This window comes from Mizuhopecten yessoensis, unplaced genomic scaffold (assembly GCF_002113885.1).
Source record: "Mizuhopecten yessoensis strain PY_sf001 unplaced genomic scaffold, ASM211388v2 scaffold7653, whole genome shotgun sequence".
Taxonomy (NCBI): Eukaryota; Metazoa; Mollusca; class Bivalvia; order Pectinida; family Pectinidae; genus Mizuhopecten; species Mizuhopecten yessoensis.
The window spans coordinates 5,184-20,363 of NW_018407155.1; the positions used below are offsets into that span (position 1 = coordinate 5,184).

At 33.9% G+C, this 15,180-nt stretch overlaps 1 protein-coding gene across 2 annotated transcripts in view; it reads right to left on the minus strand.

The window, feature by feature from the left end:
• Positions 1-7,300: 7,300 nt before the first annotated feature.
• Positions 7,301-15,180, minus strand: part of LOC110454068 (cholinesterase 2-like) — a 202,296-nt gene continuing 194,416 nt past the window's right edge. For both annotated transcript variants that reach the window (XM_021503408.1, XM_021503409.1), the window contains exons 4-6: positions 14,367-14,628; positions 12,314-12,480; positions 7,301-10,887 (exon numbers count right to left, since the gene is read on the minus strand). In XM_021503408.1, the coding sequence (XP_021359083.1) occupies positions 10,775-10,887; positions 12,314-12,480; positions 14,367-14,628 (542 nt within the window). In that variant the 3' untranslated portion in view covers positions 7,301-10,774. The remainder of the gene's footprint in view (positions 10,888-12,313; positions 12,481-14,366; positions 14,629-15,180) is intronic.

Here is a 15,180-nt window from a genome sequence, read left to right on the forward strand (position 1 = left end):
CTATAAACGGAATTGCTATGTTTTTGATGGTCAAGCGTGTAAAACTCTGACAGCTTCAAATGATATACATAATAGCCAAGCCAAACTCTTACTATCATATTGTTGTACTATAGGAATTTATTGAAATATCAAATTGAGCCGGACAGGTTCGGCCCATGCAACACTTAAAAATTTGTAAAATTGGCGGGAAAATCTGACGTTGCATGTTTTATGACAATGTAATTAAGCTGATTTCAAGGGGGGCCTAACTTACCCGAATGCCTGTCCGAACTTACCCCATGGGGGTGCTCGTTCGGCCATCCGATCTTCTGACAGGAAAAGTTAGATAATTCTTCAAAAACAGACATACTGCCCTACTTCCCAGAACAGACTTACATAAAAGGGGCCGAATTTGCCCAGGTCTCCCCCTAATTGTAATGACGGTCTAAAATCTCATTGAGCTTGTGCTCTTATAATTATCTCATTCTGAAAGCAGTATTATCTCATTCTGAATCATTAAAGGGGCTGGTCGGGGGAAAAAATACAGACAAATGGGTCTAAATGCGTTCTCTGGCCTTCCAAAAGTTATACCACAGCAATATGATGGTCGAGTTCTGCTTACAATGTCCAATTTTGACCACTGAAATCTCGGGGAAGCCCTGCGTAAATTTAGCGCAGATCACTCGAAAGTGAGGATATCAACAACAGCACGCCTTCATGTGCCATGTCGGACTCAACTAGCGGACAAGCCAGCAATACTATACGTAAATAATTGTTTTCAAAGGTCATGTTTGATGCAAGTGTAGTATTCCTACCTATATGTTGTTGTTATATATATCAGTATTGATACCTCGTGCCTGTCAATGACTTCTGCATGCATCTTTTTCTATCGCCGCGATGATTACATTTGGCCTTGTTGATAACGCGCGTGCGGTAAAATTGAGAGTTTTAGACTTGTCAGCTGACGATTTTTACTCTTAGGGAGTGAATTTCAGCAAAATTTTAATCGGTATATTTCATAAGTAGGTATTCTAAACATGTGTATGCGAGTTTAGCAAATATCAGCCCCTTTAAATATCAGATATCATTAAAAGCAACGCTCTTGTTAGGCTTTGCCTTTTCTTATTACGATAGAAAGTTGAAAAGTCACAGCTTACATGCTACACATGTACATGTGGACGGTCCTATACGTAATCATAGAATATAGTTGTACGCGTACTGTAGCTCACATGTACCCGTAAGGTTGCAAAACCTCTGTAATAACAATCGGAAGCGACTTGTTACCATGTAATAGTTATACAAGGAAATCGCAAGTAATCGACAGTACAATCACTAGTAATCATAGTCAATTTTATCATATAAACAAGCAAGTAACCATACTGTAGTCGTTGATTAAGAGCCACGGTTGTATAAACTTCAGACATTAACTTAACAGGAATTTGCTTTGATTGCATGTCTCCTCATACACTCTTTTTTCATCATCGTCTCTGAATTCAATCAAAATTTATCAGATTTATTATCAGAATTGTAGAAATTAGATCGACTTGGATGTCAGCGCTTGTAATTAATGATCGATTATGTAAGATTAAGAAGTGAATATAAATATATATTACAGTTTATCGGGTTGAAAAGTTGCAAAAATAATTCCGTTTTGACTAATTATACAACATGGGTAATGATTAAAATAATCCAATTTACCTCGACTGGAGGTGTACAACAACGTGATTTATTTAGCTCTCGCTTCGGTGATCCCTATTTCCGGAATCTGTACAGTGCCGTTTGACCAGTGCTTTTGAAACAATAATATGTGAAATTAATTAGAATTGATATTTTATCACAAGAATAAGTTAATCTATTTATTTTTCATTTTTCTTGTTAAAATCTTTAATGGTATTGGTAACAGGATGGAACTTTTGTAAATATGTGTGGTATTTTTTAGTTATACCTAGGCTACCAAAACAACAATTTTTAGGAAATAACACTTTAAATGTTTATTAAAATTCATTTGATGTGTTTATACTGTAAATGAAAAAAAATGCAGTAACAGCACAGGACTTTGTTTCGAGTTTTCCTTTTCCAAAAAATGTGACAATTTCTGATAATGACTCATTACAGTCATCGTTGTAATTGACCCTACAATCATTGTAATAAATGCTCAGGTAATATGCTAGTCGTGCGTGTAGTGATGTCTCCTCAAGCTGGGGATTACCGTGGCTATTTTTAGACGTAAACAAATTATCACAAATGAGAGATTACCACAAACACTGAACAGGCTTCACACACCGAAATCTTAATTTATTTAAACGTAGAAACAAAAAATAACGAAAGTAAATATTGAAGAAACGCGAACTGTTCCGCAACGTCAACAGACATGTATAGGCCTACGGGATTTTGCTAGAGATTTTAAACGCTTGGTCATATCTTACATGCATGATTGTGATCATAGCCATAACGTAGAATATCGTAAAATGGTAGAAATTACTGGCACTAGTCAAAATTCCATCCAACTCACCGCTACAAGTTGAACCGGATAAGCGGCTAGAACATTTCTTCGTATTTAACGCATGCGCAACAAGCTCTTATCTCAATTCTAGCCTAGAGGGGGTACCCAAATTGGCGCTGGACTACGGGGAAATCGGATCTTCTGGAAAATTCCACGAAACCCCAGAAATACACCCCATTTTCAAAACCCTCTCAGGGCCGTTCTTTGAAAGATATCGAAAAACCAAATATATCGTTTTCTTCAGAATAACTTGGACTACTTATGTTTGGAGTTTCAGTTCGTCAGCTTTAAGTGTTAATTCTCCAGGGTGAATTATACAGCTACTAATGGTCAAAATGCCGATTTTGGCGTGTTTTACACCAAATATCTCAATAACTAGATTTTTCCCAGATATAACAGATACACAAGGAGGTAGATCGCGCTGAGTTCTACAAACTTGGAAAGTTTCAGCAAAAGTTATGGAGCCGTTTTTTTCGTACTCAAATCGCTGTTATATGCGGCAAATTAGCTACATTTAGCCGTGTTAACATTTCGTTCAGAGGAACGATAACAGAGTTATCGCCCCTCTAACACTTCATTCCATATTAAACACTTCATTCCATACTTACCCTTTATGTATATATTATGTAAATGTCTTTACTATATGGAAACAATGTGTTCACCACCGGATGTAGCTATAAGGAGAGGACTTATATAGGCAATTCCTGATGTCCAATCTTGTTGACTTCTATTGTCGATAAAATATCTTGAAATTGAAAGTTTGAGGTGCATATAACAAATATTTCTATCAAAAGTAAAATTAACTCAACTGTTTTAACGAAGCATGCGCGGACTGCATGCATACAATGCATGCAGTTATGTTGATAACTTAGTGTATGTGACAAAGATGTACAAACACAACAATTTATTCTAGTGTTACTTTATATGTGGCTTTGATTAGAAAATGCCATTATTATTCGTCAGTATTAAATTATTAAATTGATACCGAACCATATATAATCATGCATTGCATGTTCTTTCGACATTTATTATAATTTCTGATATTTTTGCTTTTCATTTGCAGTGTTCACAAGTTTGGATTCGAATTTATATTTGTGTATACATCTCACCAGTTCTACAATCATCCGTGATGAATTTTCGGTAAGTTGACACAGACTTAGATCGTAACACCAAAGCGTTTTTCCGATACATTTCTGTAACCTCGAACGCTCTTAATGTGAATCAAGGTAATTTGTTTTTGAAACCTCCATATATGTGTACTTGTGCCTGTGTGTGAAGGAGGCAGCGTGTGTTTGTAAATGGGTTGCCGCAAACATGACAACAAATTGATTTGCATTCCTCTATAATCACTTTAACATTGATAAGAGTCCCCTATGTTTGACAATGATACTATCATAGTGACCATTATCAACGTTAGATGGTTGTTGTTGTTGTCTTCCATACCTTTAAAGGTTTTTAATAACACAAGGTTTGTGGAAGAATGAGAGTTCATTTAAGTTCGACAAGCCCGGTTCCCCATAGAATATCGAATACAAAGATAGGACGATTATATTTAAAATCCTGCACGCCACCATGATAGCAACGGAACGGTTGAAATTATTATAGTATGGTGCCGTGTTGTGATTGACTCCGTCCACAAGTACCTGTTGATCTCGTTACACAGTTGTGACTTGTTTGTTGAACATTTGTATTTTTGTCTTTCATGTGTTGTTTGTTAAAATGTCTATTGTGTGAGTATAAGTGTAGGCTCTCAATATATAGGAATACAGACGTGTAAGTAATGGCCAATACAATATAACACAAATACATGTTTGTAATATTTTATTTACAATTATTGTATCATCAATTATTAACAAATATTTCATAAATTTATGTAGGTTATATACAGATGGTATACTGTAAGGAACATGTAACGCAAAGAGTCAAAATATTGCAAGGTAAAGTTTACTATAAAACTGAAATATTTTATAACTGCGAGCAAGAAATATCTGCTTCAGTCATTTTCTGCATAAATAGTCTATGTTTATCAAATGTTGGGATACACTTTACCGAGTTGCAGTTAATTAAAAATTAATATTGAGAACAGGAATACTTTAAAATATAGCATATGCTTTTCCAATGATGCTTGCTTGGAGTTATTGATACAAATCCTTAATATTAGAGTTCACGTAAGCACGGCAAGGTTTACATGAAAGGACACCGAAAACTAAGAGATGAAAATCGTGACAAGGGAAGTAACTCTTAGTCAGAAAAAAATCGAACGTTTACTTCATTGTCTAGATAAAAACAGTTCTGAACGATGATGTTTTTTCGCGATAAAATCTGAAGCAATGGTTCCCTTTTCTTCAACCCCCTCTCCCTTACATGTACCAATAGCTTGAACGAGATCCAACTCTATTTTGCGCTCGTAATAGATGCAGTGCTTCCCTTTACGTTAACTAACTTAACAGATTAAACGACTCTGGTACATTTTTCCGTCACACCAAGCACCCATTGAGTAACAAAATTAACTAGTCGTTGGTTAACGACAATATTTATTTCAGATCTGACGGAAAAGAGAAAAAGTGCAATGTGAAAAGAGCTTGTATATCTCCAATTGAAAATAAGATAAAATTATTATTTGATTTAAGGGCGTAAATAATATCAGAATTGATGACAAATTTACAAAATGGTGAAGGCATGGTGAATACAACACCCAAAATCTACGCAACAATCAGAATATTCTACATATTACACAGAAAAATATAAATGGCTAAAACGTTGATATAAACGAAAAAATATCTAAATGATATAATATTTTTTAAACACCACTTTTAAAAATAATGTACATGTTTCACTACAATTTGTAGCCACTATACCAGATTATCCTTCTAGCTTGCATTAGTAAAATTTGAAAATGCAAGTCCCTTTCTAAATTTGAAACACAGATTGGATGTTATTTTCATGCTGAACTTTAATCTTTAAAATACAGTATATTTATTAAATAAGACGAATTTTCTTTATCGGAATACAATGTTTTAAATATGTCGGAAAGCAGAACTTTTGTGAAGCCCTGAACCTTTTTTCAACGACTATTTCGTTATTTACTGATTACACCTAAAGTACCTTTCATCGGTCGAAAGTATTTTATAAGAAAGGAATTATAATGAAAAAAACTCTCTTATACTCCGAACACGCGAGGAAACAATCTTGCATTTTATTTTTGTGTGTTTGTTTTTTCGGCTGATTTGAACTAGATCGTAGGATTCATTTTATAAATAGGACATGGTTGCTGATGTATATGTATAAGTATGCACTGTTAATATGTATATGTAAGCACTGCTAATCTGTATAAATATACCATGTTAATATGTATAAGCATGCCCTGATCATCTGTATATAATATGTACAAATATGCCCTGTTAAGCTGTTAAAGTTTGGCTGTTAATCTGTATTCGTATGCCCTGTTAATCTGTATAAGTATTCCTTGTTAATCTGTTAAAGTTTGCCCTGTTAATCTGTATAAGTATACCCTGTATTCCTTGTTAATCTGTATAAGTATGCATATTTATCACTCTGTTTATCTTTACTTGATTTTTGATATCGTGTTTTGAATTTGTAATTCTCGAGTTTTTAATTCGTGAAATGAAGAATTACTAAATATTACATTCGAGATTGATAACCTTCGCATAGCACGAAATATAAACTTTTAATATACTTTAGATCTTTACGTCGGTTATTTACTAATCGAGTGCACTTCAAAGAGTTTACTAAAAAAATCAGTAAAATTTCATATCAATGATACCCGTTAAAAGATTATTTATCGACTACTATAAATAGGCGTGAATCAACACAAAGACGCGTTGAAAATTGAGTAAACATGTCCATGCTTATCATAAAAAAAATCACTGAAAATCCTACGCACTCGCATAACCACGACTCTCTTGTATCTTATTCAACACAAGAATTTCATTTCTTAAAGGGCAATTTCCGTATCAACGCTTTATATGATATCAATAATTATAACTGTAACACACATTACTTTTTTTTCTAAAATCAATTCATGAACAACTTAAAAAAACCAACGCTGTAAATAATTCTTAAACAATCTACAACTAACATGCACTAAACAGCACTCTCAAACCGAAGTCCCGACCTTCATACATATTATTTAAAACACCATGCATCTACAAAAAAGATTATGTTGAAAAAGATGTTTTAAAATAGTAAACATTTTCGAAGACATATGATAACATTATATTAAACTAAATATAAGTAACGATAGTGCGTTGATGTTGAAAACAGTGAATTAAATATATGATTCTTCCCTGTAGTTAAAAGTGAAATGTATAACAGATGTAAAAGGACATAAGTGAAGTTTCCTTGTCAAAAACAGTTAATGTCTGTTAACAATATAAACAATACCATCCCATCAACTTACCAACATTGTAACTTACGTGACCTGCACCTTAGACATTCTCATTTGTTACACCTCAAGTGAATTTCTAACCATTTGATTAATTGGGAGAAAATTGTGCGTTCACCGCTTCGTTTCCCCTCCGTGATGGTCACAAGAACGTTTGTCGACAACAGCCAATTGTATCAAGCGCCGGTGCGATAGCGATTGTAAACAGCAGACTATCAACAAACAGGATGTCATTATCGAGGTTTGGTGCCGTTTCTGAGCTACAAAGACTTTTGTGTAACAAAATAGATATGACATTCATTAGCAGGTGACAGTGAATATTGTCAACCCGAGAAAACCATTATCACCCGAGGCGAAGCCTCGGGTGACAATGGGTTTTTAAGGGTTGACAATATTCACTGTCACCTGCTAATGAATGTCATATTTATATGATATAATATAGTAATACAACTATGGTTTGATAATCGAAAATGATTCAATTATGAGATGCGGAAACACAGCCTCCTTTGATGTACCTCCAACAAGGAAGAGTTTTGACAATATCACGTGTAATACCGGAAACAGATTGATAAATAACTGTAGACGTTTCTGTTTCTTTAATAAAAAGTTCAGACTGTACAAAATGTGATACAGCATATCTACAGACTTTTCTTGTCGAAATCATAAACAAGTGTTATTTATTCGATCAATATCATATATAGTTGTTTCATATTGATAATGTATACATTATTTATTGGTAATGCGTTTGAGTTCATGATAATCAAATAGATGCATGAGTGTTATAAGTGTTTTAGTTGTCTCCCTTGGAACCTTTTGAATTGAACAATGATTTAATGCAGCCAATATCACTATTCCTAAGCTATACAATAGAACATGGATGTGATCACACTCGTTCGACTTACCACCTTACTTATTGTCAATATATTTGAAGGCCTTTTTTAAGAATTCCTTCTCAAATTTGTTCAATTTATCACAGAAACCCTTTATAACGCCGAATTTTCTCTGGACAGACGGTGGCTGTTTTACGAGATTTAGTTCAGTACATATTCTAAACGTTCGCCATGAAGAAGTTGTTTAACATGGTAATCTGACAGAAACAACGCAACATTTCCGTCAATATATGTTGACAAAATCCTTTAAAGAAATATTCAGATAGGAAACAGAAATACTGTGTTTTACTAACGTATTTTCAAATAAAAATAATTTTGAAAAGTTTTCTTGAGCTAGTCAGTGGTTAAATATCCTGACCTATGTAAATGTCTTAAACTTTATATTTTTGAACAGATATGCTCTTTAAAACTACTTTATTGAATACATTCTGTTATCAGTGAATAACAAATTTAAGATTACGTTGTGAAAATATTCGATTTATAAATATTCTTTGCTCCATTTTACTTCCCGACCCAGGATTCTTACAAGAAGAATTCGTGATGCAAATAAATGCAACAACAATTTTGTATTGCGATTTAAGTATACGTATACTTAATGTCAGTATGTGTATCATTATGATTTAGCGTTAATTTGGCATGGAATATGATATTTAATTAAATCCCCCACAAAATTCTAAATGGGAATAAAACAATGGAAAGTCAGCATTGTTTGAAAATAGGAAGTAGTGGCACCCTCAATGTAAAAATGTAATATAATATTGTACTAATAAACATATCACTCACTTATAATAACATTTTCACTGCAATTCCCCTATAACCAGTACCGGAAGAAACTGTTCCTAGAGCTATGAACGCAATTTGATCAGCTTCATTTTGAAGCTTCTCTTCGCGCAACCTTATGAAGCAAACATTTTGGTGACGTTTCCAGGTCTCAAGAATCACGTATTCACTGACGACACAGACACTTAAATATCGAAAAAATACAAGGGCATATCTTTGATTAGATCATTTAGATCAACAATAACTTAAAATATTGAATGCAAATATGAAGATTGAACGACATTTTTTCATACTCGTGCCGGTATGAACGCAAAACGGTTACACACACATTAACCATGAAGAGGCGACACAATCAATGTGGAAATGTAATATATAGTCGTAAAAGTATACATATCACACACTTGTACATGCATTCATTTAGCGCATACCTGAAATGTGACGTCATAATACACGTTATTCGTATGGCGTTACAAACCTAACACCCATGAGGTGAGTAGGTAATTGCTGCATATATTTCCCAAAAGTTTTATTTAATGTTTAAAAGTTGTAACATCGTGAATGAATGAGTTTCTTTAATGAATCATGTCCTTTAGTTTTCGTTACAGTTCTCCAAATGCTCCCTAAAATGTTAGCGTGAAGACCCGTTTGAAACATGCAATAAAACATACGTATCCTTTTTTACCCCCTGAACAATATAAATCCCTTGGTGATGTTAGGGGCAAAACTGCTGTTGTAACATTAAATAAAATGTCCCAAAATGCTATGTTAGGTTTATCGCGGTAACCATAAGGTATGCAACAGAAGCTATTAGCGTAAGAAATATCACATTTGAATGTTGTTCACACAATCTTTGTTTTCCAGAGATCAATCGTGTTTTACCCGCTCAGCAGTTGTCGTCTGCTTCGTTCACTTGAAACTCAGAGTTTAATGACTTTACTTAATTTTCTAATGGTTCTGAATATAGGAACAATAACTGATATAGAGGCTCAATCGCGACAGACGATCTGTTTAATGTATAAAAGGCTGTTTTGGAGAACAGTTCATTCGCTAAAGAGATCGTTGGGGAAAGTCGTTTCAACCCCTTGTTGGAGAAAATATCAAAATGTGTTCACTACTCAATTATTTTGGCTAATAATTTTTATTCATATCCATGCAGTTTAAGTTAAACATTTCAAGATTTGTGAAAATAAGGGAGATGAAATATTTGCGTTAACTTGTCGTAACGCTATCCTGGAATTGGATAACATCGCGACGCCGTTCAAGTAATACAATGCTCATATTTTATTTTCATTTTGGATCTATTAAAAAGATTCAATCAATGTCCGTAATTCGAATACAAAAACAGTCGTAGATATTTTAATATTTGAATTGAAGACTCGTTATTCTAACAAACATCTCAGACCCGGATAAATTACCGTGCTGGTCAGAAAGTCAACGGTGTTAACAATGTCGTATTAAGTTAATAAAACTTAATAATGTTACATGTATATCCGTTTTAAAACTTATGTTACTTTCGACAGTATTTATGACTTGTGAAAGTGTGTCCTTGATGACGGTGAATGGCGACATACATCAACGTCTAGTAGCCTCCCTTTGGATTAGTTTGAAGAATGGATATACTAATGGAACATATCAATATAATTTATCCACATTTTCATATTATGAGATTAACACTTTTACTATGAATCTGAAACGCAATTAATAAACAACTGGTTCAGTTAACGATGATTTGAAATATCTGATTCATTTACAGTGACTAAAAAAATCATATAATATTATTTCTTTAATTCAAAATCACACATGAAAATAAATTATTTATTTAAGCCAATACATAAAAATGAAATGTGAAGAATAACCCAATATAGGACTGTCAGGACTTTTAAATTTCAAAACATGTTTAGATATTCTGTACATAATTTACAACCAATGGTCTGTTTAGGTACAATGATGTATATATACTATGATGGTATTATGACATGTACATGTGTTGCTCGGTATCAATAAAGGATCCAGAGAATAATCCGAGGATATCCGAATTCAATCAATGGGATCCGAAATGAGAACCTCTTAAAATACACAGTGTAAGGAATCACAGCAAATGAAATGGAAATATTGAAGATATGATGGCGTAGATATCTTGAAAGCGTCTGAAAACTCCCTGGATCATTTTCTGATGATAACGTGTTTCCCTGAACTATTGCTCCACTCCGCCTAGCGCTATCGATGTAACAGGACGGTGACAAATGTTAGACACGCTAGTATGATACATCCTGCCACATGTGACGTCACAAAACACGTTCCAGACACACAACCGTCTCTGAACTCGTCATCTACAACAAAAAGTGAAGGTAATACAAAACCAGCATTAACATTTTAACCCAGTTATTGTGGAAAGCAACCAAACCGAAACAGAAGCGGTTTATAGATAATATAACGTGAGTTTATTCATTTTAATAACATTATTATTTGATGATCATATCACAACCTAGGTTATATCCAATCGGTTAACAAGTTATTATCCTTAGATATTCGGTCTTTAGAACAAGCTAATATCTTTCTCAACTCCCTTGATTCAACAGGATTCCAATATAAACAGCAAAACAAATAAACATTAACAACAAAATGCAAGAGATTTGAAAATTTTTGAAATATTATTTTTCAGGAAATCATATTGCATTCTTCATGTACTTGTTTTCCGAAAATATGGGTATCCCTAGTAAACGTTTAGACAACGCAGTATTAAAATGACTTTAACATCTTCTTAAACAAAGTACAACTAAACATAACAAAAAGAAATTAATCATGACCGGTATCCGACACTACGAAAGAAACGCAGATAACAATCATAAGGTGAGAACTGTACCTTTTAAGCTTGTAGCTATCAGACAATTTTCTTTCGAGGCTACATTTTATAGCAAATTCTCTTAACACCAAAGAACGCGTTCATCGATTTAATTGTAAGAACAAACATAGATCTTTGCGTAAATGTTATTGTTCGAAATCATAAACATGTAAATATGGTTATGATTTTAAAAATTGTTGAAACATCGTTGTAGACAGAACGCTTACCCCTTGTCCGATATTTACTTATCACATTCAATGAAACTTACCAGAGTTACTTATACTTAATGCCTTCTTCATAGGTCACGCATACTTACTAACTATAGTATCATAGATTATGTTTATGAAGGGTATATGTAAATGTTGTCAGAATTAAAAAAATAGTGCAAACAAAATTATATTAATTTATTTTACAAAAATGATGAAACATCGTTGTAGACAGAACGATTACCCCTTGTCCGATATTTACTTACCACATTCAATGAAACTTACCAGAGTTACTTATACTTAATGCCCTCTCCATAGGTCACGCATACTCACTAACTATAGTATCATAGATTATGTTTATGAAGGGTATATGTAAATGTTGTCAGAATTAAAAAAAATAGTACACAAAATTATATTAATATATTTTACAAAAATGATGTGAAGGGTGCCTTCGACATGGTATCGCAGTGAGGGAGCACTATAAAGTCAGCACCAGATCCGTGCTGACTCAAGAAGGCAAATACACCAGCATAAAAGACCGACTACAGCATACTTGCACAACACACATGGAGGCTCGACATTAAATGACCTTAGCTGTTGATAGGACTTTACACCTTACACAAACCAACATACCAACCGACCGACCAACGTTATAATATAGTCTTCCTCAGATTGACTATCAACGTTGTGCTCCTGACTGCAACATACCTATGGCTTTTTTTAGTTTCGGGTAAAACTCAGTCCAGTAGGCACACTGCTTGTATCTCAATCCAGTCTTAATGTCAAACACCGGGCCGGGTTTTAGAATAAGGTATTCTTGGGTATCGTATGTATATTCAGGCCAACGTGTCGCTCTGTTTCCGTTACCAGGGTCACTGAAACGTGAATAAATGATTATGTAAGTACAGTTATTGTAATTTATATTAAATTACTGCAGCGAAAATGTGTTCAAACGCCATACAAGAGATGATTCATGTCGAAAACAATTGAATGATTTTCGACAGCATTTTGTTTCAGAGTGTCGCTCTGTTTCCGTAACCAGGGTCACTGAAACGTGAATAAATTATTATGTAAGTACAGTTATTGTAATTTATATTAAATTACCGCAGCGAAAATGTGTTCAAACGCCATACAAGAGATGATTCATGTCGAAAACAATTGAATGATTTTCGACAGCATTTTGTTTCATATTAGGTCCTATTTCTCTAGGATAAATCGGTGAGCTCTTAATTACGAATTCAAAAAAGAGTGATTAAATGAATTTCTTAAATAGCTTTAATATTAGTATTTCATATATATCTCATTGCTTGAAATATGAATATGAGGTTTAAAATCCAAAGTATTTCTCAAGAACATCTATGATTGCACACCCGGTATGCCGAGGAGTTAGGATAAATCCATTTCTGATTAAAGGTTGAGCTCGAAAATTAGGAATTTATCGAAGATTCATAATGAGTAAAAGTACACGAGGATTTCGGTAAGTGACAGAAAGAGCATCACTGTTTACAGTATTGAGTTAATAGAGAGGTCCGAACGGCATATCAACATAATAAGGTTACGTGGCATAACACGAGGAAACAGATAGGTGTATCAAGAAGAATTTTTTTTTTTTTTGTTTAAAGGCAGAAACTGTCAATTTGAAGACTAAGAACAGATGCTGCAGCTACCCATAAACAATCATGCAAACAATGGATTTTGAAACCACTAGGTTATTCACTTCCAATAGCATAGGTCACCGACATATCTGCATTTGTAATATCTTGCATTAAGATTAATAATCGAACCTCATTTTAAGGAACTCGCATAACCATTTGTTCCGAAATAGTTTTAGTTTAATGTTTTCTTTTTTTTCTGTTAAAGGTTAGCAATCCTTGCAACAACTTATGTCACATGTGAAGGACAAATGCTAAGCAAACGACGCCGAAATGACGAAGTAGATATAAAAAGAGAGGTACGGGACACAACATACTGCAGCCTATATCCTCATTGTCATTGTGCTTTTTAGCCATACTGAGTGTTCATGATTCTTTTTCTCCTTTATCGCGCTGTAATGATTCCGATGAGACATTTTTACAAGATTGTCTTATACATGGGCTTGTCTTGACTGTCATTTCCTATATTTAGTGTTAGACAAGAGGTAGTTATTTCAATTTAGTAGGTATTTTCCTCTGGAGTGACTTTGATCGACTTTTTCCTGTTAAAATTAAATATGCATAATCGTCAAAAACATTCAATTTATGTATATTGTTGCTATATTCCATTGTATTTTGTACTTCATTGAACCTTAACAAAAGAGGCAAAACTATTCAAGGAGTGTAAACTCAAGAATGTTTATCTTAGTTCTATGTCGAAAGGGTTATGCTGATGTTAAACACATAATATAATCTTGATCTGGGATGAAGTTTAAACTTTTGTTCTAAGACATTAACACAAGAAAAGAAATCAGACTTATTACAATTACATATATATTAAACTTTCGCTAACAATACATGGATGTATTCTAGTGTACGACCTCTGACCTGTATCGTCTTGATTTAAGATTTAGTTTCTTTCATCCGATTTTATCAAAATTATCTGACATATATAAAAAAAAAAAAAAAAAAAAAAAAAAAAAAATTCNTGAAATAAGACTCGAACCCAAACTGGATGGAGTTATCTGACTGATTTTATATCTGATAGGATCAGATTAAATTTTATCAAAGACACCAAATAAAGTTCAGCAAAACTACATTTGTTATATCAGCTGTTGTAAGATACGTACCCGTATTTTGCGAAGTTGGTCCAGTACTCCACCATGGCAATGCTGAGTTGACGTTCCTCAGAAGAACGTCTATGATCGTTGACAGGGACGGCGAATACATACTCAATCTCGTCTCCGTGGAGAACGCCAGTCCAGTTTGGCCAGGGATTCGTCAGTGAGCGGTGCTCAAAGCTGTACATAAACACTGGCGGAGAACCTCGCCTGGAGCGACTAAATTCTTGAGCAAACTCTATAACCGGACACTTGAATGCGAAGTCGCCACCTGTAAGAAAGAAATAATGATCATCAGTTAAAATAATGTCCAGCCCGCAGTATTAGTTTAATTTAGAATTAATTTCCACCAAGAACTAAATAATGCACAACTCCCTTTGAGATGTGTCAGATTGATAAATTGATTGATGATTTCAATATCCAGGACAATGTCTGAAAAATGAGAGACATTTGAATTCGCGATATTTTCCACTCGCTTAATATAAGAGAATTATAGTATACGTTGAGCCGGTGTAACCAATTGCCAATGTCAGTAGCTATAAAGAGGATTCAAGCTCATTACATGGCGATTTGTCACTCATTTGAGGAACATAAAATACTCATAACGTTTGTATTGAAGATCGATCTTCCGATTTTCAGTTAATAAACGTGTGAATGAGGAGATGCGTACATGTAAAACTCGAAAATTGCTTCATATAATAAATTTACTCGTTATTGCAAAATCGATACCACCAGCACTGCCTATTTTATCCGCTGAAGTTTGTAAAGATAATTCTGAGGTTTTCTGATAGACAGATAATAATTCTCAGTATGTGATAAACCT